Source organism: Lonchura striata, chromosome 23, assembly GCF_050655825.1.
Source record: "Lonchura striata isolate lonStrDom1 chromosome 23, ASM5065582v1, whole genome shotgun sequence".
Classification (NCBI taxonomy): domain Eukaryota; kingdom Metazoa; phylum Chordata; class Aves; order Passeriformes; family Estrildidae; genus Lonchura; species Lonchura striata.
The window spans coordinates 630,444-655,304 of NC_140725.1; the positions used below are offsets into that span (position 1 = coordinate 630,444).

General features: G+C 59.6%; 3 protein-coding genes across 6 annotated transcripts in view; 2 read left to right on the forward strand and 1 right to left on the reverse strand.

Annotated features, from left to right (window-relative positions):
- The window catches only part of WASF2 (WASP family member 2), a 32,589-nt gene extending 21,656 nt beyond the window's left edge, over window positions 1-10,933 (forward strand). The window contains exons 4-9 of the mRNA XM_085559493.1: window positions 35-188; window positions 1,254-1,371; window positions 2,034-2,164; window positions 3,550-3,705; window positions 5,479-5,993; window positions 6,409-10,933. Coding sequence (XP_085415619.1) covers window positions 35-188; window positions 1,254-1,371; window positions 2,034-2,164; window positions 3,550-3,705; window positions 5,479-5,993; window positions 6,409-6,566 — 1,232 coding nt within the window. The 3' untranslated portion in view covers window positions 6,567-10,933. The remainder of the gene's footprint in view (window positions 1-34; window positions 189-1,253; window positions 1,372-2,033; window positions 2,165-3,549; window positions 3,706-5,478; window positions 5,994-6,408) is intronic.
- Window positions 10,934-16,024: 5,091 nt separating this feature from the next.
- GPR3 (G protein-coupled receptor 3) lies at window positions 16,025-18,869 on the reverse strand. 2 transcript variants are annotated; one of them, XM_085559495.1, is made up of 2 exons: window positions 18,487-18,869; window positions 16,025-17,920 (listed from the first exon to the last, which is right to left on the reverse strand). In XM_085559495.1, exon 2 carries the CDS (start codon window positions 17,902-17,904, stop codon window positions 16,918-16,920), a length of 987 nt encoding a protein of 328 aa, XP_085415621.1. In that variant the 5' UTR covers window positions 17,905-17,920; window positions 18,487-18,869; the 3' UTR covers window positions 16,025-16,917. The 2 variants fall into 2 exon arrangements, with proteins under 2 accessions (XP_085415621.1, XP_085415620.1); XM_085559494.1 differs by having other exon boundaries at window positions 16,025-18,177; window positions 18,487-18,545.
- A 794-nt stretch (window positions 18,870-19,663) lies between these two features.
- Window positions 19,664-24,638, forward strand: CD164L2 (CD164 molecule like 2). 3 transcript variants are annotated; one of them, XM_085559497.1, is made up of 6 exons: window positions 19,664-19,867; window positions 21,379-21,483; window positions 21,836-21,913; window positions 22,094-22,159; window positions 22,789-22,954; window positions 24,232-24,638. In XM_085559497.1, the coding sequence occupies exons 1-6, from the start codon at window positions 19,783-19,785 to the stop codon at window positions 24,236-24,238; spliced, it is 507 nt and encodes a 168-aa protein (XP_085415623.1). In that variant the 5' UTR covers window positions 19,664-19,782; the 3' UTR covers window positions 24,239-24,638. The 3 variants fall into 3 exon arrangements, with proteins under 3 accessions (XP_085415623.1, XP_085415622.1, XP_085415624.1); XM_085559496.1 differs by lacking the exon at window positions 24,232-24,638 and adding an exon at window positions 23,308-24,029; XM_085559498.1 differs by lacking the exon at window positions 24,232-24,638 and having other exon boundaries at window positions 22,789-22,958.
- The last annotated feature ends 223 nt before the right edge of the window (window positions 24,639-24,861 follow it).

Below are 24,861 nucleotides of genomic sequence, written 5' to 3' on the forward strand. Positions count from 1 at the left end.
CTGTTCTTCACTTGTTCTCTCCTCTTCCTTACAGTCTCCTTGCAAGGCATTAACACCAGGAAGGCCTTCAAAAGCTCCACCACTCAGGACCAGAAGCTTTTTGACAGAGATTCTCTCCCTGTACCTGTCCTTGAAACCTACAGGACCTGCAACACCCCTCCACCTCTCAACATCCTCTCACCTTACAGGTAGAGCTGCAATACCTCCTTGTTCCCTGGCAGAGAAGAACCTCTTCCCCCCATCCTGCCAGGGAGCTCCTTCCCCGTGCTGTGCTGCACTGAAGTAGCTGTTTCCACTGGGAAATTGAGTTGCCAAACAAATCTGCCAGGAAATCTCTGTCCTTTGGATTATGGGAAACTTTGCTTTTGAGGTCATACAAATGAATGTAGCTAGAAAATTATCTTTTTGGTTTTCTGCTGTCACTTTTGTGAGTGCCCTGTGGTCAGGCGTGCCTGGCTCTGCAGAGCCATGCTGGGTGTCTGCAGACGAGGCATTTTTCTTGTGCTCCTCCGTAGCCCAATGGCTCCTTTCCAGAGGAGCAGTGTGAGATGCAGAGCACTCACCTGGAGGTGGCTCTCACCCAGGTGGGTGCAGCAGGCTGCTGCTGATGCTTCCTGTGACCTCCACTGCATGGTCTGAGACATCTGGTGGGACCTACACTGGCTGTGTAACCAGTTCTGAGCAGTCCCACTCTGATTCCATCTTGTAGGTAGTAGAAGTAAAGGGGGTCAGAATCCAGAGACTTATCCTACATCCATAAATATCTTCTGAGCAGGTAAAAAGTAATTACAGATAGCTGGAGGCAGCTGTCTCCTGCCAGACGCGGCTGCACTGCAAAGTGGGAGGAGAGGGAGTCTGTGTGCGCTCACTCAGGAGCTTCAAGGACGCTGCTGGGCTGATTTAGGGTTCCTGAGCTGGAGGAGGAGGTTTTTCACACCAAAATACAGCACAAACAAAAGGGAGTTGAAGTGAGAGACCTGCTGCTCTCCTGGTGATTGTTCATGGCAGTTGAGCTCTTCACATGCTGAGTGATGGAGGGTTTGTGTGAGGGCAAAAGGAGTTGGATGTGGGAGAGCTGGGTTGACTGAGGTGGGGGTCTCTTCCTTTCTGAAATGGGGGCAGAGGCAAGAACAGCACTTGTGACCATCTCACTGCACTTCCAAACTGTCATCTGAGATACTGCCTTGTGTTTCCTTTCAAGAAATATGTGACCTGATCCTTGTATGTGTGGTTTTTTCCTCCCCCTGTTCCAGGGATGATGGCAAAGAGGCACTTAAATTCTACACAGATCCTTCATATTTCTTCGACCTTTGGAAGGAGAAAATGCTTCAGGACACCAAGGATATCATGAAGGAAAAGCGGAAACATAGGGTGAGGAAGGGAGGAGGAGGAAGTGGGAAGTGTTAATAAATGTTGGACTCCAAATTTGCTGTCCAAAATTCAGGTTTGCACTTTTGGACTCCTATGGGATCAATTCAGTGAAGTTTCATCGGTTTATCCACATCCTTGTTAATTAAAAAAAGAGAACAAAGATACCTCTAATTGGTTTTTCCAAATGCCACTGTCATTAGGCCTTAAATTATATCATAGCATAAGAGATGTAGTCTTAAAGTACTTTATTTAGCTTTTGAGCAACTGGAGTATTAATCATGAAAACAGATTGCAGCCCAGAACACTGACCACCATGAGGGCGAAGATGAAATTTGGGCGTCTTGACACGGAGGCCAAAACCTAAATTGATTTGGGAAACCGAGCTTTTACTCTGCCCTCAAGCTGCTTGTGCTGGGGGGTGAGGATGGCATCGTGTCTGGGCTGCTCTGGGCAACCTGATGCTGTCTGGCTTTTTTTATGTTGTCTGTGCTCCAGCTTTTTTATATGGAAGATCTTTGGAGAGCACAGCAATCAAGAAAGTAAACTAAAAATCCTCTTTGAGACTGTGTCTTGTTGTAACTGCTCCAGGTCTGTCCTATTCCTCTCTATTCCCAATGAATTTAAAGCAAAATAAAGCTTGTGTTTGATTCCTCCTCTCTTAGAAAGAGAAAAAGGAGAATCCGAACAGAGGAAATGTGAATCCACGGAAAATCAAAACCCGGAAAGAGGAGTGGGAGAAGCTGAAAATGGGACAAGAATTTGTCGAGTCAAAGGACAAGCATGGTCCTGCTGGGTAAGCAGCTCTGGGGCTGGGTGATTGGGATGCAGTCCACCCTGTGCTGCAGCTCCTCGGGATCCATGGATCGATACTGCCACTAATCAGATTCTCCAAAGCAAATCCGCCTGCTGATTTAAAATTTGCCAAATAAATCAGGGAGCTGCACGGTTGGAACAAGGTGGCTCTGGCTGCTCTCGCTGCCTGTGGGCACAGAGGTGTTGGGAGCTTTGGCTCTGCCCCACGGCGATGCCCTTCCCTCATTCCCTCACACCCGGCCAGGGTGGCATCTCGGTGCCATTGTGTGATGGCTTTGTTACATTTCACAAATGGCTCTTCACACCCTAAAGTTGAAGCGGGGGCTGTCCCCATCCAAGTATTTCAAGCTACACATCTCTCTCTTTAGCACTTCTGGCTTGGGAATTCATTTAACTTTTGACACCAGCAAGGCTGGAAGCAGACCGAATTCCCCACAATGCTCTTCTTCCTTGCAGCTTCCTTTCATATAAGAAAAAAATCTCTCTTTAAATCACACTCTCCAGCTAAAAATAAAACTTGCTTTTAGTTTAATAAGAGAACAGGTTTGGTTTCTAGCAGGGGAATCGAGCAGCACAACAGCACCATTTTCTTGCTCCTCTCTTTTCTCATGTGAGTGTGTTCTTGCATTTGGATTCACTTGGGGTCCAGAGCCCCCAAAAATAGGGTGGTTCCCCCTCCTCACAGTGAAATGAGTGCGCTGAAAGCATGAGAGTATCTTTTCAGTACTGTTCCAGCTTTGAATACTTGTTTTAATGGCATTAAAAACCATTTAATGGTTTCCATTTTGATATTCTGTTCTCGAGCTTATTTTTCGGCACTTTGAGTATCTCCCGTTTTTGCCCCTGATGATACTCAGTGTAACTGCAAGTTCTTTAAGTCCAAGTTGGTCAAAACACTCTTAAGTGCTTTTACAAAATTGAGTGTTAAAGAAAAATGCATTTATTCAGGTGTTTGCTTGTTTATTAAAATACATACTCCTGCTGTTCTGGTGTGTGGCAGCCATAAACAGGGCAGCACCTGAGCAAATTTTAACCAAAGGATTACATCAAGCAAAGCAAACACATACAGGCCTGTGTGGTTCTCAATATAGGAGTCTCTGAGAAGTAAAGGGCTTTTTTTAATAATGTGAAGTCATGGATTGATTTGGGTTGGAAAAGGCCTTAAAGTCCATCCAATTCCACCCCCTGCCATGGGCAGAGACGCCTTCCACTAGACCAGGTTGCTTCAAGCGCCATCCAACCTGGCCTTGGACACTCCCAGGGATCCAGGGGCAGCCAACCTCTCTGGACAATCTCTGGGGAAAAAATGAGCTTTAGACATAGCCTTGAGTTCTTTCCACAAAGTGTTTCTCTTGCCTTTCCCAGGTACCCCTCCAACATGGTGTATCAGAACGGCAGCATCGGCTCCAACGAAAGCATGGACGGGAACTGCTACCCGCCACCGCCACAGACTGACTCCATTGTGCCACCACCTCCCTCATTCCCAGATGACAGCCTGCCTCCACCCCCGGTGGAATTTAGGTAAGCCTACGGGATCCCTTCTGTCACCGAGGAGTAGTAGGTGGTGTAAAAGGATGACATGAGACAGGCTGAGATAGTTCAGCAGAACTTCCTAATGGGCGTTGTATGGGAACCAGAATGCTGCTGTCTGGAAGGGAAGTGCAACTGCAGGCAGGGACAGGACACAGGCAGCACAGCTCTCCGTGGATCCCAGCCACCACCACCAATCCCAGGCAGAAGGGGAGAGCTAGATCAATTTATTCCACAGCAGAGTCCCAGTGAATGGCTTGGCCCCATTGCCATGGTTTCCAATACAGTTTTTCCATAGCATGTTCCTTGTGTTCCATTTGCACATCGTGGAATTCTTGGGGGTGTCCTGTGCAGGCCCAGGGGTTGAACATGATGATCCGTGTGAGTCCCTTCCTGCTCAGGATATTCCATGACAGAGCTTTGCAAAGAACAGCTTCTTTAACCTCTTTTGCACTGATCTGTGAGAAATGCAGGATGTGGGCAATGGAGATGGAGATGTATATAAGTCTCAAGGACTTGAGCATAGCAGCTGCCTTCTTCCCAGAGACTTGGGTGCGAGTTCAGGTCATTTACTTCGGACTGAATGAAATGGTGACTCCCAGGCACCTCCAGAGATGAGAGTTACGGTCCAGCAGTGGCTCAAGACGCAGAGGGCGACACAAGAGTGGACTTTTTCTTTTTCTTAAAGACATTAAAACGGAGTCAAGAGGAACAAGAGAAAGTCTGTCTGATAGACAGGGCTGCTTGGCTTCTCTCCATCTTATCCAAAGGCAGCAATGCTGCAGCAAAGGCTCTTCTGATGTGTCAGAGAGACCCAGCACTGCACTCTGCAGCCTGTGCCTCTCGGGCACAGCAGACACGAGCTCTCAGATGAAGTTCTCATTGCCTTACACAGTTGCTTAGATCTCTGCCCAACCCCACAGATCTCCCCTCTTCTGGTTTTGTTTTGATGGTTGTTTTTAAGGAACCCTGGGAGGTAGATTTGATCTCCAGGAGTCGGTTTTGGATCAGCACTGATAAAAATGCTGATGTTTTTGTGGCAAAGGTACCTTATTTTTCTGTCTTGCCATGGAAGGAGGTCTCAATTTGGGCTTCCCTTGCATAGGATGTCCCACTGTCACATGGGCAGTGAAGTCCTGTGGGATGAGCAGAGCCTCCACAACGGGAGATTCAGTCCCTCATGCCTTAGTGTTTTCCATAAGGCACGTCCTCCCCTTCTCTCCCCACGGTGAGCTCTGAGACATGGCTGCTGCACTCCAGCTCCGAGCTGTGGAATCCAGGGAGGAGATCCATTCCCAGCAGGTGTTCAGAGCATATGCTTTCCTGGCACCCCCGCCCTCCTTGTGCAGTTTATCCTGCAGACATCCCTGATCCCTGCCTGGTGTGCCACGGGCCTGACCTCGGCGAGGAGGGGCGATGGCAGGGGCTCTGGAGCCAGGAGCTGCTCCGAGCTGGGACGTGCCTGCCTGGTCTCTGACAGAGGTGAGACGGCTCATGTTCTTGTCAGCCTCAGAGATGGGATGGAGGACAACATTCCTGCCATCCCTGGAAGCTTTCTGTTTTCTGGAGGTGTAGGCCAAAAGAAACAGTGCAAGGGAACCAAAACCAAGGAGTGAGGTCTCATGGAAACATCAGTTAAAGCTGGAAGTTGGATTTTTTTGTCTGGACTGCAGCAAACACACATGATTTGCATTAACATGGAGACTGTACAGTCTGATCCGGCCCCAGGGCTGATTCCCTGTCTCTCTTGTTCTGTTGCCACAGCTATCCTGTAGACAACCAAAGAGGTTCTGGTTCTGGAGGGCCCAAACGATCCAGCCTGGTTAGCCCGAGCCACCCACCACCAGCTCCTCCGATCGGATCGCCCTCCGCAGCCAGGCCGGGCTTTGCTCCCCCTCCAGCTCCTCCTCCACCACCACCACTGATGGAAAGCACCCCCCCTCCGCCACCTGCCATGGGCTTCCCCTCCCCGGGACCCCCCCCGCCACCCTCGCCCCCCTCCTTCCCCCCTCACCCCGAGTTTGCTGCCCCTCCACCGCCCCCCCCTCCCCCAGCAGTCGACTATTGCAGTGTTGTGCCAGCTCCGCTGTCGCAGCCGGGCACCGGGATTGCGCCGCCGCCGCCGCCGCCGCCCCCTCCAGGCCCACCCCCGCTGGCCCCCGGCGGCCTGGATGGCCCCCCGCCCCCCCCGCCCTCCGACACCTCCGCATCCAAGCCCAAGTCATCCTTGCCTGCGGTTAGCGATGCCAGGAGTGACCTGCTTTCGGCTATTCGGCAAGGTAAGGCTGTGTTCCCCTGCCAGCGCTCTCCTTTGCCTCTGGAAAACCCCTGGGAGCTGTCTCCTGGGAGCAGCGTGACTGCCTTGCTGCTCAAGGCTTGTCCCTGGTGGTCCCTCCTTGTCTGCCCACCCTCTTGAGCGCCCTGCTGGGTTTTCTGCTTCCCCCAGCACTTCTGGAGAGGCAGTGCCGGAATTGGCGTGATCCAGGTTTGTCGGGGAAGCTGCAGCACTGGGGTTACCCTGTGGAGGGGCACAGAAGGGATTTGCTCCCCGTTCCACCTCCCCAGCCAGCCTGTCCTGGCTGTCAGCACCAGCACTACCCCACCACACCCAGCCTGCCTTGCTCTGTGCCAAAGGGAGATTTCAGTGTGACCGAGCCCTCGGCATGATCCCCTCCGTTCCCTTCTCCCCAACAGGCTTCCAGCTGCGCAAGGTGGAGGAGCAGCGGGAGCAGGAGAAGCGGGATGTTGTGGGCAACGACGTGGCCACCATCCTGTCCCGCCGCATCGCGGTGGAGTACAGCGACTCCGAGGACGACTCCTCCGAGTTCGATGAGGACGAATGGTCGGATTAGCCACGCTCCCACCCCCTCCTTCCCTTCTCTCCTGGGTGCGCTTCTTACAGAATCAGGTGGCCAAACCTCGCACCACATCCTTTTCATCCTGTAACCAAAGATGTGCCAAGGGTTTTCAGACAACCAGCAGCATATCTCCCCTCTCCCTCCCCCTCCAGCTTTGGCAGGACTTCGTGCTCTGCCTTTCCAAAAGGTCTCCTCGCGGACACCGAGGATGCGGCGCTGGGATTTAGCTGGAGGGGGTGTAACGGTTGCTTATTTAAAAGAGAGCTAAACCTCCAGATTTTTTGATGCCACCAGGCAGAGCACATATAAACCCTCCATCCTGAGGGATTTTTAAAGTAAAGATGGATGATCCTGTTGTGGCCATGTGGCCTTTTGGATGAAGGACATTTTCAGCTGGTTTTCTCAGTGCAACAGCAGACAGTTGATCTGATGGCTCTTCCTTGCCAGTGAATACTGGTAGTGCTGCAAGAAAATGGGCTTTAAATGTCAGTTCTCTGCTGCATCCCACTGTCAAATAATCAGGTTTTTGGCAATAGTGCACAATTCTTTCCCCCCTGACCCCTGAGTATTAATTCCAGATCACACTGTGTGGGGTGCACTTCCCAGCTCCAAGGCTGCTGAGTGCCTTGGGTGCAGTGTAAGGAGGGACTTTTTTTATTTTAGAAGCTGCCTTTACCTTCCTCAAATCTCCTGGACTGCTTTGCCAAGAGGAGACTTGCACAGAGGGATGTAAAACTGGGGCAGGATGCTTGCTCAGCTTCCCACTCTTGGGAAAGCAGAGCCACTGCCCCACTGCGACACAGCCGTGGTCAGCTCTGAGCGGCGGCCAGACCTCGCCAGGCTGATTTTCTCCAATTCATGCTGAGATTGTGTTTTAAAATTCCAAATCCAGTGCCTAAGACAGGGAGATGGGGTGGGGTGGGCTTCTCTGAACACCAGGCACTGTGGTGGTCTTTGGCCTGCCAGGGCAGTTTGAGAGGTGCTTTTTTTTAGTGGGGTGACTGTACTTTTAACACAGGGACTTAAATGCTGGTGTTGCCTTTGCTTCTTCTCCCTTCCCCCTAGGGAGGGGAGTTTGTGTGCCTAAAAACATGGTGTGTGTGAACTGAGTTGCCCATCAGTTACATCAGACCTAACCTACCCTAATTTTGTTATTATAATTCATTAGTTAATTTTAAGAGAACGGTTTTTTTCTCCTCACTAACCCTGTGAATTAATTCCCAGGCTGCTCACTATAGATCCAGTACTGGCAGGGGAAAATGGGGAATTTGAACTAGCTGACCTCGGTTTTATTGCTGTTTTATGTTACCTTACATAGAATATGAGCGTATCTTGGAAATCTAACCCAGATACCCCTATGTGTATTTTAACTTGGACATGACTCAGTAAGGGTCATGCAAAAAGCAATTCCAAAGCCTTTTTGAGGTTATGGGTCCAGCGGTTGTGGGATGTGATTCCCACTAAGACCAACTCTCCCAGCTTTTTGCCTTTCCTAAAGTATTTCACCAGCCTGTGCCTGTCTCTCTTCCCTGCCTCGCCTCTCTAATGGTGTTGCTGATACCTGGAACGCTGGGCCCTGCCCGAGGCTGGCTGGAAATTCTGCTTGGGAGTTGATTGATGGCTTCAGCTTGTGCCACCGAGTTCTTGCTGATTCCTTGTGTGTGTGTTAATCTTGGCCGGGGCTGAGGCGGCTGGAGGATGGGCCCAGGGGTGCAGATCAAGCTGGGACCCAGTGGCCCTGGGGATTCCCTGGGTGGCAGTGCCATGCAGGCAGGATGCAGGGGGTGTGGGCAGCCGGGCACCCCCATGGGCTGGGAACATTGCAGCAGCACCGGTGCTGGGTTCTGCAGGAGGAACAGACCCCTGGAGCGCAGGTGAGCCGTGGTGCAGTGCAGACACTGGGAAATGCAAAGGGATGGTTGCTGCAAGCTGGGTGAGGGGATGAGAGGCACTGCCTCGTTCTGCTGCTCTTTCTGAGAGCATCCTCCTCCGGCTGCTCTGAGAGACAAGTTTCCAGGAAAAACAGGCCCTGAGCTAACCCGGGCTGACAGCAGGATCACACAGGGAAGCGAGGAGCCCGCAAATGCCAAACCTGGCTAAATTTGAGATTGCATTAACTAGACTTAGCCCTTGTTGGGAAAGGGGGAGCGAGTCTTCCTGTCACCTGAAATACCGAGAAGTGCCATATCCCCTGAGCCCCGATGGATGGTGTGTCAGGCAGGGCCGAGCCTGGCGACTGGGGACAGGTCCCTCACACTGCCTATTGCACAAGGATGCTGCTGTGTGGGCAGGGACACGGGTGGAGGTGGCTCCTCCGGCCTCCAGGCAGCGGGAGGGATGCTGCCGTGTCTCTGCAAGCCTGCTGGAAACACCCTCTGCTCCCAAATCCCATCCCAGAGCAGGCATCAAAACTGCAGGATCCTAAACAGAAGGCTTGTGGACAGGTAGGGGAGGTTGGTTGTTGGAGTGTTTTTTTAAAATCTCTTTTGATTCCTGCTTTTTAATTTTTTTTTACTAAATCTTTGATTGCCTTATCCTGTGTGGGGATCCCTGAGAAACAGCTGCTCTACACAGGGACCATCTCTGAGAATCCTTGCAAAATTGCAGAGCTGTGGGCCACCAAGTGAGCTTGATGTTTTTGAAAGCAGCAGGGGAGGAGGAGAGGTGCCAAAACCAACCTTTGCAAGACAGAGCAGCTGTGCTGGAAGTTCAGGGCTGCCCTACCACCTTTGCCCTCGTGCTGGGGGCTCTCACTCCTTCCTCCCCTTTCAGGGGGGGCTGGGGCAAACCTCAGGCATTTCCCAAAGCCCAGGGCTCAAGCTGTGCCCCCCATTAGCTCTGCTCCCCACGACCTGTGCTCCCCATTAGCTCTGCTCCCCACAAGCTGTGCTCCCCACAATCTCTGCTCCCCACAAGCAGCCTCCCGCTGCCCCTCGCAGCCATTTCGCCCATCCTGGGAACTGCTGGTTCCCAGGCACGGCTGCCTTCCCTTCCCTTCCCTTCCCTTCCCTTCCCTTCCCTTCCCTTCCCTTCCCTTCCCTTCCCTTCCCTTCCCTTCCCTTCCCTTCCCTTCCCTTCCCTTCCCTTCCCTTCCCTTCCCTTCCCTTCCCTTCCCTTCCCTTCCCTTCCCTTCCCTTCCCTTCCCTTCCCTCCCCTCCCCTTCCCTCCCCTCCCCTTCCCTGCCTTCCCTGGTTAAACATTCTCGCCGTGTCCTCGCCCGCAGTGTTGGCTGCTGCTGCCGGCGCCTCTCCCCGCCGCCCCCTCCCTCTCCGGGAAGGTCTGGTCCCGGTGCCCGGTGACCTTCACCGCTTCTCCTCTCCTCACCGGAGCCAGAGACCGGGCCAGAGCCGGGGAGGGGGCTCCCGGAGCTCCCAGGTGGCTGAGGAATGGTGCAGTGTCATTTCAGGGAAAGGGTAGATTGGAATTTTTTTTTTTTTTTTCAGAACGTGAACTTATTTAACGTGTTTCTTTTAGAAGTCCCTGCCCTGGAGGGGCTCTGGGATGGAGCTGCCTGGCAGGGCAGATGCAGCTGCCCCGGGTCAGGTTTCACTGCTGTTGGATTTCGGGGGTGCTTTCTTCTCTTCCTTTCTAAACAAAGCCTTGAAGTGGAAGTGGATCCCATGTTTTTATTACTGTATTAACATTCATTTTAATTCACTTCAGAAACTAATCCATTTTTCTTCCTGATTAGAATGTCATAGAATTAGACAAGCTGTAACCCCTCCCGAAGTGCCTTATTTTCCTACATGATATAAATATATTTATAAGAGTAATTATTCCACTTATATCTTAGGGGTTTCTTGCTGAGCGGAGATAAGGTGGGAGTGGAGGGATGGGGAGTGCCCCCCACGGACCCAGCCAGGCTGGAGGTCGGAAGGGCGACGTTTGATGGATACTCTCAGGGTGCAGGGGGTTCCTCACTTCAGCAGTGAAACTCTGCTTAGAAAGAAGAAAAAAAGGATTAAAAACCCCAAACATGTGAGCAAAATACTGTAGATTTGTCAGGTTTGGTTTTTTGTTTGGTTTTTTTTTTTTTTTACCCCTGCAAAACAAACACTGATGGCCGGACTCTGCAGGGAGGCAGTGGGTGTGGGGATCAGAGCCCACCCTGGTCCATCCTTGCACATCCCAGTGCAGACTCCCTGCCTTCTGTATTCCCATGTAATGTCTGTGCTTTCCCCTGTCGCTTGCTGTATAAGCCAGATTTCCTGCTGCTTTGTTTTGTTGTTTTTAATAATCAGCTCAGTAACCCCTGGATGAAGATCCCAACTGCAAATATTTTGTAATGTACGTGTATAAAAAAAAAAAAAGTAATAATTTTTTTGATTCTTTTTAAAAACTTGATAAAATCTTTCTATCCAGTCGGTGCCTGTGTGTGTTACTGGGGGGGGAAGTGTGAGCCTGGGCCTGGCACAGGGGCAGCTGTGGCTTTGTGTGTGACCTGGAGTCATGGAAAGGGTTGGGCTGGAAGGGACATTAAAGCTCATCTCATTCCAGGGGCAGGGACACCTCCCGCTGTCCCGGGCTGCTCCAAGCCCCGTCCAGCCTGGATCCAGGGGCAGCCACAGGTGCTGTGGGCCAGCCTCGCTCATTCCTGGGAGCGTGGGAGGTGCGGGGCCACCCGAGCCAGTCGTGCCTGTGCTCGTGTCCTGTGCAGCTCCCAGGCTGTGCCCTGGGAAGCCCAGTGTCCATGGAGGTGCCAGCTGCCTCCCGCCCAGGCGGAGGCCGAGGGGAGCTGGCACATCCCGAGCTGTCAGGCAAACAGCATCGGCTCAGACCTTTTCCACGCCGAGGTGGGCTGAGGGCTGTTACGGTGGGAATTCAGGGGTCAGGCGCCAAGGAAGCCCCAGCCAGGAGCAGCCCTCAGCCCTCCCCGCCCTAGGAAATGAACCCGGGCTCCATCTTGCAGAGCAGAGTTGCTGCAGCTGGGCCGGGAAGGGGCTGCAGCAGCTTTTTGCCTCCATTTCACAGCTCCGGCTCCCTCGTGCAGCGAATGTGCCTGGCAGCGGTGGCTGCTGGCCCCGAGCTCAGGTGCCTCGTCTGGCCTCGCTCCGTGGGGCTCTGTTTTCTTGCTGGTTGGTGAAAAGCAACAAAAGGCTCTGTCCCTGCTGCTCCTCATCCCTGCTTTTACCGCGGGCTTTGCTCTGCCAAATTCCCTTGGCTTTAGGAGACACCGGTGCCTCGCTCCGCAGCGCTGTGCCTTTCTTGGCTGACAATGGTCCCTGGCTGCAAAACCTCATTAGATTAATTGGCCTTGCCAGCTCCTGAACAAGCAAGGCCTTTAGTCGTGCAGGGGCGCAGAGGTCAGGGGAAGGAGGGAGCTCTGGGGCTTCCACACTCCCTGGAGCTGCATGTCCCAGCTCCCGGCTCCAGCTGGAGCCGGGGAGGAGCGCCTGGAGCTCCCGGCTGCCTTTGGATGGGCGTGCCTGTGGCCAGGTGGTGCCTTTGCTTTTTTGGGGTGCAGGGCAACACGTAGCCTTGTGCTTTTGGAGTGACAGCCCTTGGAAGTCATCAGAGTTTCGGGGGGTGTTTTGTGCTGATTTAACCCCCTAAGAAACAGGGAAGTAGTTCCAGATCTGCCTTCCTGGGTAACCCGCAGCTCCTGGAGGCTGAGCTTTAGCTGGCTGCAGGGAGGAGGAGGCCGGCAGTGATTGATTGTGTGAGCCCCAGCCCTGTCCGTGAGCAGCACTTTGCTGCCGCAGCTGGGCCAGTGTCTCCACAGCTCCGCAGCCTTGGCACACCCACCTTGGCCCCGGCCTTTGATCCCTCTCCGTGCCCGTCTGTCTCTTCCACACGACTCGGCGCAGGATCACAGCTGGCCAGGCTGCGGCTTCACAGGAGCCCCCATCTCCAAAGACCTATTTAATTTTCTCCTTCAAGGTGGTGTTAGCAACACCCAGAAGATGCTGCTGGCTGCCTTGGACGAGTGGGCTGTGTGTCCTTTCCACCACTGACGTCAGCTTCTCTCCCTTAATTCCCCCTCTGGGACCGAAGCGAGTGCAGGCGCTGCCAGCTCGGATCAGCGTTAGCAGCCTGCTCTCCCAGCGTGTGGCAGCGCTCCGCCGTGCCAATGTCACCCCCGACTCGCGCTGCTGTCCCTGGCCAAGCAGCCACGGGTGGTGGGAGAGCGCTCCCCTCTTCCAGCATCCTGGGAAGGGCCCGGCGCCAGCAGAAAGTCCCCGTTCCTCGCACGTAGGTGTGCTGAGATGGCAGCTCGGCCCCTCGGAAATGGCTGACTCCTCTCTCGCTGCCTGGTGGGTTTTTTCTCTCCTCCTCCCTGCCTTTGCCGTTGCCTACGCGGCTGTGTGGGGAAGGCAATCGGCTCCCGTGCTGCGGATGGCTTTATCTGTAACTCTTCCATCTGCTCACAGCAGCTCACAAATAACCACGGGGTGCCAGAGGAATTATGTTATTTGGAGCTCAAGTTTCTGCAGTCTGGCAGGGCAGCAGCTCTGCGCCGGGCTCAGCCGCCCTGCAAAGGCCAGGCCGGCACGGCCGGGGCTTAGGGCAGGAGCTGGGGAGGTGGCCAGCGCTGAATTGCTCTCCCCATCCAGTCAGACAAAGCCCCAGCTCTGAGCCAGCATGGAAGCCCGGTCCTCTGGGAGCTCCCTGTGGAGAGCAGAGGGTCCTGCTGGCCCCGGCTCCCTGCACAGCCCCGAAGGCGCCTTCTGCATCGCGTGGGGCACCGGCGACAGAACGGGAGGCTGCCGACCCCCTCTCCTTGAACTCTGCTCTTTCCCAGCAGGCACGGCCCTTTCTGACAGACTTCCCTCCCTGGGCAGCACCGTCCGCTGCCTCCAGAGCCGTGCCTGTGGTGGTGGCTGGGGATGATGCTCGAGGCCGAGCTGTGCTGGGAAATGCCTCCCGCTGCCTCCGGCATTTGGTAAAACACTTACAGCAGGGCCGTGTTTTCTTCATTTCCTGCCTGCTGCCGCTTCCAAGGAAACTAAATCCCCCAAGCTAGGGCTGAGGTTTCTCATTTAAATGTAACCCAGGCCCATAACTGGAGCTGCCAGCCCTCCCCACGGCCCGGGGTTCCCAGGGTGGTGCAGGAGGAGGAATGTCAGGACTCGTGGTCCCATCGTGGGTGCTCCAGAAAGCCACTGAGAGCAGAGACCGTGCCTGGCATGGGGTGTGGGGACGGGCAGCTCTCGGCTGTGCCTCAGGCAGGGCACTTGGGGTTCGGGGTGCCAGGAGGAGGTTTTGCAGTAGCAGCAACCTCTTTCCCTCCTCCCATCTGGCAAAACCCCGGTGGTTTTGGCACCAGGGCTGGAGCAGGGTGGTTTGGGACCAGCCCTGGCTCTGTTTGGGTGCTGCCAGCTCTCTCACCTGCATGGTTTCCAAGGGCAAGTGTTTGGAGCCAGATCTGGGTCCCAGTGCTGCCAGCAGGACCAGGCTGCTCACAGGGGAGAGGGGGAGCAATCCCCAGCCCACCCCCCTGCCTGCACTGCAGCACGGGCAGCCCTTGGAGGCAAGAGCTGCCGGTGCTTGCAGCATCTGCTGGGAGCCTGGGAAGGGCTGGCCCTGCCAGATGTGCGAGCACAGCTGGGGTGAGGCCGTGCCCACGTCTCTTAGCTCATATTTTAACCCCAAAGTTGGGCTGTTGGTCCCCCCCGAGCCTCTTTGGCACATCCATGTCGTGGGGGTGGCTGCTCAGCACTCTGGCACCTTCTTGGATGGATTTGACTCTTTTTTTTTATAGCTTCACTTTCTGCATCCTTCTCCACCCAAAAAGGGAGCGGGCAGGGCCCTGCTGTATCTCCCCGCCCTGCGACTGCTCCATCATCCCCCAGAGGCCTGGAGCAGCCGGGAATGGCTCTGGGCTGGCTGGAGGGCTGGGAGAGGCAGGGCTGTGCCTTCCTCCAGCCCATGCTCCACCCGGGCTTCCCTCCTCCATCCTGCCGGCAGGGCACCGCACTCAGGTAGGAGCCAAAGGGTGCCTCTCCCACCTGGGCAGGGGCGCTCGGAGCTGGGCAGTGCCACCGTGGTGGCAGCAGGGGCCGGGGCTGAGGGTGACATTCTCGGGGTGGTGCTGACAAGGATTCGGTGAGGGCTCAGCTCCCGCAGGTCCCGAATTTCTGGTCCTGGGTGGACGCCTGGGCCTGAGCTGTGATGGCTGCTGATGCCACGCTGTCACCGTGTCACCGCAGCTCCTGAGCCCTCTGCATGCCCCCATCGGTCTGGGCAGCTCGGCGGCAGCGGCACAGCCCTGCCAGGAGCTGGGACGGGGGGCTGCAGCCCCGTGCCCACCCCCACTGCCGGCCGTGGTGGGCGGGAGCCTGAGGAGGGGCTCTGGCAGACCTGAATGCTGCTGCCTTTGTGCCTTGCACACTCTGGCGTGCCACCCTGTCCCCAGGGGAAGTGACAGGGACCCCAGAGAGTGGGAGGAGCTGGATGGGCTTGCACAGCGTGGAGAAGCTCCCTCTGAAGACATCAGCAGGGGAGGCACAAGGGAGAGAAAAGCAGTTTCGGCTGCCATGTGATGTTGACATAAGAATCACCAGGTAAAAACTGCCCCTGAACACAGCAGAGCTGGGAATTACGGGATTTTTCACTGCTGGGGGAGGTAGGCTTGGGAATGATCTGAGGGATTTCAGCTGAGCACTGGGGTAGAATGAACACCTCCAGCCTCTGGCTGAACCTCGCTGGGGACAGGAGGAGCCCGAAATTCCCCATCCGCAGCGCTGGGAGAGCAGGGGACGATCTGTGGGTCCCTCCGCCCTCCCAGCCCGATCTCCCCTCATCCCTTGCTAGCACAGCGCGTTGCCAGCGCTCAGCCGAGGGAAATCTGCATTTCCTTTACAACGAACAGCCCCGGCTCTCGGGGTGCAGGTCCCCGAGCGCGGGGTGCAGCGGGGCCTCGGGGCCGCACCCATCCCCGCACCCATCCCCGCACCCATCCCCGCACCGGGCCGGCCCTGCCGCTCCCGGCGCGGCTGCGGTGAAAACGCCCGCGAGGAACCGGGCAGGGCACGGGGCTCTGGGGGCGCAGAGGCGGCTCCGGCAGGCAGCGGGGCAGCGGGGAGGGGGCTCGGATCCTGCGTGACTTTGGGAGCAGGGCAGCCTCAGCGTGGGGGTGCTGGGCACGGTGCCCCCGTGCCCCCTTCCCCAGGAGAGGACGGGGGACAGAGATGCCGTTCCCTCGGCGGGAGTGAGTCCTCGCCATCCCTGGCTGGGGGGACATGCAGATGTCACCAGCAGAGCTGGATGCAGCCCCTGTGCCTGCTGGCGCCGTGAGGATGAGGATGGTCAGGGGCCTCAGTGCTGCTGCCCCCGGGCCAGCTCCTGCTAACAGGATGTGATGGGCGCGGGAGGCGCTGTCACTCGGCATCTCCACCCGGCAGCCGGGACCGGAGCAGGGGGGTGGCCCCGGTGGGACTCGGGAAGCTCAGCCTTCTCTGCCCCCTCGGGAAACACCATCCCGCCCCCTCCCCGGCATCAAACAGCCGCACCTCATACACAAATTAATTTATTCCCCTGCCAGAGCTGTAAACAAGAAGCAGCCCCCCCACCCCGACCCACCGAGAAGTCCCCATCCAGAGGGGTCCCCATCTCAGGGGATCCCCATCCCCAGGGGGTCCCCATCCCCAGGGGTCCCCTTCACAAGGGACCCTTCACATCCGTCTCCCCAGCCCAGAAATGTGCAAATCCAATCCCAGTGCAAAGAAAGGCTTTGGCAGGGAGAGCCCTGGGTGCCGTGAGGGGGGGTGGCAGCACACAGAGGACCCCAAAACTCGCGGGTTTGGGGGTGCAGAGCCTCCGGCAGCGCCCCCCCCCCCCCCCCGAAGGCAGCGAGCACTAGAGGGCAGCAGGGCCCAGCACTGGGCGGCGGGAGGGAGGCATAAAAATCAAATTAAATAATAATTCAAATATCAATAAATAAATAAATGGATGGCTGGGGAAGGGGGAGGGGGTTGAGTCCCTCCTCCTCTATCAACGAGTCTCTCCTCCCCTTCCCCAAATGTATAAAATATATTTTGACTATCTGAGGTAAATAACAAGGTTGTAAAAAAAAAAAAAAAAAAAAACAAGATGGGGAGGAACGTTCCTGGTGTTTCCCCACCCTTAAAAAAATAAAGCATCATAAATAGTTTTAAAGAAAATATGAGGATCGGCCCCCTATCTCTCACGCATAAATATATATTATATTATGGATAAAAAATACGTCTTTCTCTCTATTCAAAAAGTGGAAAAATAGAGGAAAAGAAGGGGTTGTGCCCAAAAAGGATGAGTCTGGGAGGAGCTGCTTGATTCCAGGAGCTCCTGCAATGTGCCTCTGGGAATGAAAAGGGGGGATCAGAGCAGCCCCCCGAGTGGAACCGGTGAGCGCGGGCTGCGGGGCCGCTCAGACGTCGCTGGGGGAGCGGGAGCGGAAGGGCAGCGGCGACGAGAGGCAGGCGCAGCACACGGCCCACAGCACCTTCCGCACCTCCCGGTTCCTGAAGGCGTAGATGACGGGGTTGAGCCCCGAGTTGTAGGCGGCGGGGAGCAGCGTGGCGTAGGTGTACAGCGCCGGGGAGCGGCAGTCGCCCAGCAGCCCGTACACGGCGAAGGGCAGCCAGCAGCACCCGAGGGTGCCCAGGACCACGGCCAGGGTGGCGATGCCCTTGCGGGTGGACACGCAGTGGGAGCTGGCCAGGAAGTGCCTCTGGACGGCGATCTGCTGGGCGTGCCGGCACACGATCCGGCAGATCTGCACGTACAGCTGGAGCATCGCCGCGAACACGGCCAGGAAGGAGGCGGACAGGAGGATGAGGTGGTTCTTGGTCAGCGGTTTGACGACGCTGCAGGCGGACGGCTCCCCCAGGCAGTTCCAGCCCATGACGGGCAGCAGCCCGTAGCAGACGGAGGCTCCCCAGGCCAGGATCAGCATGATGTAAGTCCTGGTGACCGTCCTCTCCGAGTAGTAGGTCAGGGCGTTGCAGAGGGACAGGTAGCGGTCGATGGTGATGGTCAGCAGGCTGCCGACGCTGGCCGTGAAGGAGGTGACCAGCAGCCCCACGGTGAGCAGGCTGACCGCCTCCGACGGGATGAAGTACACGAAGGCAAAGTGCAGGATCAGCCCCAAGCCTGCCAGCAGGTCGGCTGTGGCCAAGCTGCCGATCAGGAGGAACGTGGGGGCGCGGAAAGCCGGCGTGTAGAAAATGACCACCACCACGATGGCGTTCTCGCAGGAGATGATGGTCCCCGAGATGCAGAGGACAACGTCCCACGGGTTCAAGGCGAGGGGTTGCGCCACAGACTCCAGATCCAGGGAGCTGCCACTGCCATTCCTGGCTGAGAACCAGCCTTGCTGGCCTTCGCTGGAGTTGGGGGGCCCCTTCTCCATCATGGTGGCGGAGGGTGACCTGCAAGAGCAGCCCTTCAGCACCTGCTGTCCACCAGCTGCCCCTGTGCCACCCAGACAGGGGGACTGCCTGCCCCCAAAAGTTGTCTTCAGGAGGGTGGGCAGAGCAGTGGAGGTTGAGGGTGTGCTGGCTGTTGGCTCCGAGGGGATTCTTCTGGATGAGATGGTTTGGTTTTAGAATAAATCGGTGAATAACGGGGAAGGAACACACACACACCACCGCTGCTCCTGCCTGCCTTAGCCGCTGGGGGTTGGGCGCTGCAAGATTTTGATGGGTAAATCCAGGGGAGCAGGGCTGGCAGTGGAAAACACCCTGCCCGCGAGGAGTTCGGGGCCAAAGGGAGGGGATCCCAAGCAGCAGGTAACGGGGCGACCCTGTCCCCCCCATCAGCATCCCAGCGGGAGCAGACACCCTCCCATCCCCACCGTGGCATCCCTTCTTCCCCTGGGGGTCTGCTCTCCCGGGCGGGCAGCACAGCGCCTGGGCGGGCTCTGGGGGGCACGGCCGCCCCTCGCCACCGTCCCCGGGCGCGGCGCTGCCCGGTGCCCCCGGAGCCGGGCACTCACCTGCCGGGACGCCGGGCCCCGCTGCCACGGGCGCCGCCGGTTCCAGCGGCGGGGCCGGGGGGCGCCGTGACTCACGGCCCCGCCGCTGCCCGCGTGACGTCACGGCGCGCCGGAGCCAATCAGCGCCCGCGCGGGCAGCGCGGGAGCGCGCGCGCCGCATAGTAATCGCGGCTCATTCATAAAAAACCCGCCCGCGCCCGCCCACGGGAGCAGCGCCCCCACGGGACCCCACGGGACCTCAGGGAACCCCACGGGACCCCGAGGGACCCCACGGGACCCCAGGGAGCCCCACGGGACCCCAGGGAGGCCCACGGGACCCCGAGGGACCCCAGGGAACTCCACGGGACCTCAGGGAGCCCCACGGGACCGCACGGGACCCCAGAGAGCCCCACGGGACCCTGAGGGACCCCAGGGAACTCCACGGGACCCCAGGGAGCCCAACGGGACCCCACGGGACCTCAGGGAACTCCACGGGACCCCACGGGACCCCACAGGAAACCACGGGACCCCAGAGAGCCCCACGGGACCCCAGGGAGCCCCACGGGACCGCACGGGACCCCAGAGAGCCCCACGGGACCCCGAGGGACCCCGTGGGAGCCGGGCTACCCCGGGGTTCCGGACCCGGCTGCGGGAGTCCCCCGGGGCCCGGCCCGGCCCGGCGCAGCCTGAGTGCGGCTTTTCGCGGTGCTGAGCGGCAGGACCCGGCCCCGGGAGGGTTCGGAGTGTCCCGGGCACGGGACTGGAGCGGGCACGGTGCCCGGGAGAGCGGGCAGCGAGCGCGGTGCGCTGGGCACAGGCCGGATGCGGGCACACGGTGCGCGCAGATGTGTGCAGGTGTGTGTGGTGTGTGTGGTGTATACAGCGTGTGCGAGTGCGCACAGGTGTGTTCACTTATGTACAGGTGTGCACAGGTGTGCACAGGGGTGCAGTGTGTACAGGTGTGCACAGGTATGCACAGGGGGTGCAGTGTGTGCAGATGTGCACAGGTGTGTACAGGTGTGCACAGGTGTGTACAGGTGTGCAGCCCGTGCAGCCCCGGGTTTCCCACGCCCGATGGGTGTGTGGGTGTGTGGGTGGGTGTGGGGGGCACGCCCCCCGTGAGAGACCCCCACGCCCCGGGCCGGGCCCGCCGGGGCGGGGCGGGGCGGGACGAGGCGGGGCCGCCCCCTCCGCCGCCGCCGCCGGGGCCGCCTCCCGCGGGCGCGCATCTGCTCCGCTCCGCTCTCCCGGGAGATCCGCGGACACACCTCCCGCTGGGACCGTGCCGAGCCGGGCCGAGCCGAGCCGGGCCGGGCCATGGCCCCGCCGGGTCCCGGGGCGCTGCGCTGCGCGCTCCTGTGCGCGCTGCTCTGCGCGCAGGGACCCGCTCCCACCCGCGCAGGTACGGCGGGGGCGCGGCGGGGGAACTCGGGCCTTCGCAGCTCTGGGGCACCTGAACTTTTTTGTGGGGGTTGGTTTTTTCCCGGGGGTTCCTCTCGCCCCCACGGGACTCGGTCCCCGACCTCGCTCGGGGGAGAGGGACCCCGCTCCTCTCCCAGCCGTGCTCCGGGGGGCTGGGACCCCCAAGGCCAGGCGGCTGCGCGGCGTGCAGGGTCCAGGCTCCTCCCCAAAAAGTGTGGGGATCGCGTGGACCGCGGTGGGGAGAGGGGAACGGAGCCGTCACCTCCTTCCCGAGGCGCTGCAACTCCGGGCGTTAATTATGCAAACCCCAGGCTTCCTTCTGCTCCCCCGCTCCCATCCTCCGGCTGCTGCTGCAGGGAGACGTTTCCACCCTGACTTATCCCAGCGGGACCCACGCGTGTTCCCAGAGCAGCCCTGGGAGCGGGGCCGCCCTCAGCCGGCCTCTGCTCCCCCTCCTTCCCCTCCCTCCCCACACCTGACGGCAGGAGCGGGAGTTGACAACGCTGGGCTCAAACGTCTGTTCCTGCGCCTGCCGCGATAAAAATAAATTATAAACCTGCCTAAACCCTTGCGAACAAAGTCCTACTTTCCCATTGGCTCCCGGCAGATCTCCAAATGCTGGAAGGGGGGCAGCGGCGTGCCCACCTCCCCCTCCCGTAGCCATGGCAATGGGGCCGCAGCATCTCCGCTTCCTGCCTTACGCCACCAGTTACCGCCTTGGCTTTTCCTGGGAAAGAGGGAAAGGGGCTTTTCTATCAGGAGCACATGGTTTTTAGGGAGCCCCGAAAGCGGGGGGCTCAGTGGTCTCCAAAGAGAAGCGGTGCGGCGGGAGGCGCTGCCGGCAGGGTGCCTTGTGCCCGTTCCGTCCCTGGGGAGCCAGCCCGGGGTACCCCAGCCCTGCCAGGACCCCGAGCCCGGGTCGCATCCAGCGTGGGGAGCGGCTCCCGGCGCTTTCCCGCATGGAGCGAGCGCGGGCAGGGCCCGGCCCAGCTCGGCGCAGCCTCCCTCGCCCACAGCCAGCGCTGTAAATGAGTGATGAGCGAGCGTGGGGGACGAGCGGCCCCGCGAACCCCCGAGTGGCTCACCGGGAACGGGGGTCCCGCGGGGCGGCCTGGCCGGGCAGAGGGGCGGCACGCCCGGGTAACGCCGCCCAGGCTGGCGCTGCCGCCTCGTCCCGTCCCAACCTCGCCGAAAGACCGCAGACCCCGCGCCGGGCCCGGGGATGTTCCCTGCGCTGTGAGTGATGGGGAGCCCTGTCCCTGCGTGAGCTGGTGGCTGCTGGCAGCCGTGGTCCCCCGGCTGGAGGGCCGGTGATGCCAGGAACACCCCACCGGGACGGGGCTGTTTGGTTTGGGGCCGTGGGATGTGCCTTCGTTCCTCCTGCTGCAGCATCAGAATTGCCCCTCCATGGGGCTGGGGGTCCAGCCCCTACCCACTGCCGCAGGGATGGGTGCTGGCCCTGCCCTCATCACCTTTCCCTGGCTTTGGCAGGAGACTGTGGCAAGCTGAGGTCCTGCGAGGTGTGCACAGCCAGCAGCCACCCCCACAACGGCACCGACTGCGTCTGGGTGGGCTGCGGGACCCCCGAGGAGCCAGGTGAGGGGCTCGGCTGGGTGGGCACAGGGGGGGGCTCTCCTCGGCTCTCCCCAGCCCCTGTCACCGGGCCGGGGCGTGCCCGGGTGGCGTTGGCTCTCAGCACCCCCGGATGCCCAGCCCCAGCTGCTTTCAGCATCGGGGTCCATCTCAGCTGTTCACAAAGCCCCTGCTCGGGCTCTGCCCTGCGGGGTGCAGCTCTGGCCCCACTCCCAGCCCCTCGGGTGGATGCCCACCCCTGGCAATGAAACCTCCTCATCCCAACCCCCCAGGCGCCCAGGGCAGCCCTGGGCCTGGACGCCGCTGGCTGCCCTGGGTTGGGATCCCGGGAAAACTCTGCTCCCTCTTCCCGCAGGAGCGGGGAGCTGCGTGCAGAGGGGCTCGGCGGTGCGGGAGACCTGCGCACTCTACAACAGCAGCACCCCGTGCCGAGGTAACCGCAGACCCCACAGCCCCCAGACCCTCTGGCCTTTGGCACGGGGCTGCTGCTGCAGGCGCCAGGGCCATGGGGATGAAATCCCACCACCGGGACAGGGACATGGGTTGCAGGGGTGTGTGGCAATGTCCCCTGCCACCCCTTTTACCCCCTTCCCTCTGTCCCTGCCTTCTCTAGCACTGAAGTCTCACACGGAAGAGCCTCCACGATCCCATAGCAAGGAGCCAGTGACACACTCCACAAGTGAGTGGGTCTGGGGAGGGGTGGGAGACAGCGGGATGGGGGTCCTGGATGCCCCAGGGACCAGTGACTTGTCCCAGCAAGGCACGTCCTCTCTAGTTCCCATCCCTTTGGGAGGGATGAGCGGAGCTGCCCTCGGTGTTGGCCACTGGATGTGCCCCTGTCCCCTGTCACAGCCCTGTCCCTTCTCTCTGCTCGGGCAGTGCAGTGGCTCATGGCACCCGTCAGCCCCCCAGGAACAAGCCCTGCTTCCCTCTTTGCTGGGAGCTGCCACCTCCAGCCTGGCTGGGAGCGGAGCAGGAGCCTCTTCCAGCAAGGGGAACTGGAGAGCGCCGGGCTCATTACAGCGGGAAACCGGAGCCTGGAGCTGCTGAATTATTGATCCCGCTGGGATCTTCTTGCTGCTGGCTCCGTTCCTGCAGCTCCAGCTGCTCTGGCAGGGGAAGGGGCTGAGCCCATCCCGGCAGCCACGGTGGGGACATCCCAGCCCCAAGCTGGGAGCTACCACTCCTCCCTGTGCAGCCTGGTTTCTTCAGGACCCCAGATCCCCTCTCTTTGGTGGACACATCTGAACTCAGGGATGCCAACAGCACCCATGATTCCCCAAACGCCCCATTTTCCCTGGCCACCAGGGACCACCACCACCAGTGCCCCGCTGACGGGCAGCCCCGAGTTCCGCCCGCCCGGCTTCGACACGGCGAGTTTCATCGGGGGCATCGTGCTGGTGCTGTGCGTCCAGGCCGTCGCCTTCTTCCTCATCAAGTTCATCAAGTCAAAGGACAGCACCTACCAAACGCTGTAAGGGCCCCGCACGGGATCCGGGATGGAGGGGGGACCGAGCCCCCCAAAGTCAAGCCTGGGCTCACCCTGGGGCGTGTCCCGTGCCCCGCTGTGTTGTGTCCCGTGGCTCTTTGTGCCAGTCTGTCCCCACGCCGCAGGGGATGACCTGGGGGATGGAGGGCTTCACACCCCTGCCCGTCCCCTCGCCGCTGTCCGGCTGTCCTGCCTCCTCTGTCTGTCCCTGTCTGGCTGGGTCCTGGCTCCGGGCCCCGGATCTGTCCCTGGGAGCTGGCAGGAGCTCCCGCTGCTGTCCGGGACCGCCGTGTCTGACGTGGGGGCCGTGCCCCCTCTCTTTCCTTCCACGCTGCCAGAGAGGACAACCAGTAGGTTCTGGGTGCCGGTGGCCCTGGGGAGGGGGCGTCCCCCTGCACCCCGCAGCTTCACCCTGGCCTGGCACCTCCCCGGGCAGAGGGGGGCGCGGGCCCTCCCTCCTGGTGTGCATGACGGGTGTTTCCCAACCTGTTTTGCTGTTTCCTGCGAGTTGTTAGGGATGGAAAGGAAGGGGGTCCCCCCTCGCCCCCTTTCTGGCACGGAGCCCCTCAGGGGGCAGCCCCTCACAGCCCCTTCTGCCACCCGGGTGAGGTGCTCCCAGTGCCCCCAGCCTCACCCTGAGCCTCTTTGACAGCACGGGGACTGCAGGGCTCCCAGTTTGGCCCAGTTTGGCCCCAGCAGCCCCCTTCCCACTCTCAGCACCCCTGCCCCACTGCCTCCCCACAGCCTTGAGGCTCCTGGGGCCAGGGGGACCCTCTTGCCCTCGTGGACTCCTGGGTGCTTTTCCCTCTGGCATTTTGGCTGGAGCACCCACCCTGGCGTGACATCCCCCGTGCCCCCCAGTCCCCCGTGCCTGAGGAGTGGAGCCAGGGCCTTGCTGTGTGCTTTTGCTGTGCCTCTGTGTGCTCTGGGGGGGCTTGGGGGGTTCCCTCTCCCCCACCCTCTTTCTGTGTGCTGTTTTGGGGAGGGGGCTGCGTGTCGTGTGCTGTGGGGTGACACTTGTTTCTCGGGCTGCCCCCCATTAAACTCTGCCAGGTGGTCTTTGTGTTGTGTCGGGGTTGCTGTGGCTGGGGGGGGTGCAGGGGATCCCCCCTCCCTCCAGGGCAGTCCAACCCTCCCCCATGGTGTGGGTGGGCACCGGGACACCCCCGGCACCCCCTCCCCAGGGGCTGCGAGGGGCTGGGACCCCCAGCGGAAGCCCCCAGGACCTTTCCTGCTACTCTCCTCTCTGTCCAACGCACCAGGATCTGAGGTCCAGGCTGGGGGGCCGTGTCCCCGTCCTCCCCAGGTGAAGAGGCCACTGCTGGTGTCCCCCTGCCCGCGGCCGGACTGTCCCCGCTGCACGGCCCCAGCACTGCGCAAAGCCGGGCACGGGGGGACCCCCGGCCCGGGGATGCTCTGGGCTTTGTGCCCTCCGGGGCTTTGTGCCCTCGGCTGCTGCCAGGGCTGCAGCTGGCATGGGGGGCCCATCCCACCGGAATTCCACCCTCGGCCCCCACCCTGGGCTCGCCCAGGGCACCAGGGCATCCAGGAATTGGAGGACACGTGGCCATGGGTGGCCGTGGGGGACCCTTTGCTGGCCCCAGCCCCACACCGGGCAGAGCCCGAGCTGGAACGGGGGGGCAGAAACCAATAAAGGATTTTCCTGTAAGTCCTGGTGTCCGTGTTGCTGTCACCCCGCAGCCCCAGCAGCGGGGTATTCCCGGAGATTGTGGTTGCAAATTGGGGATTTGGCTGTTCTGCCCACAGGGTGGGATTGGTGGGCGGCCCCAGGTGACTCCAGCCCTCCCAGTGACCGGTGACTGGGGAGCAGGGGGGGTGTCCTGGTGGGACAGGGCAGCCCAGTTTGGCAGAGCTCCTGGCAGAGCACTGCT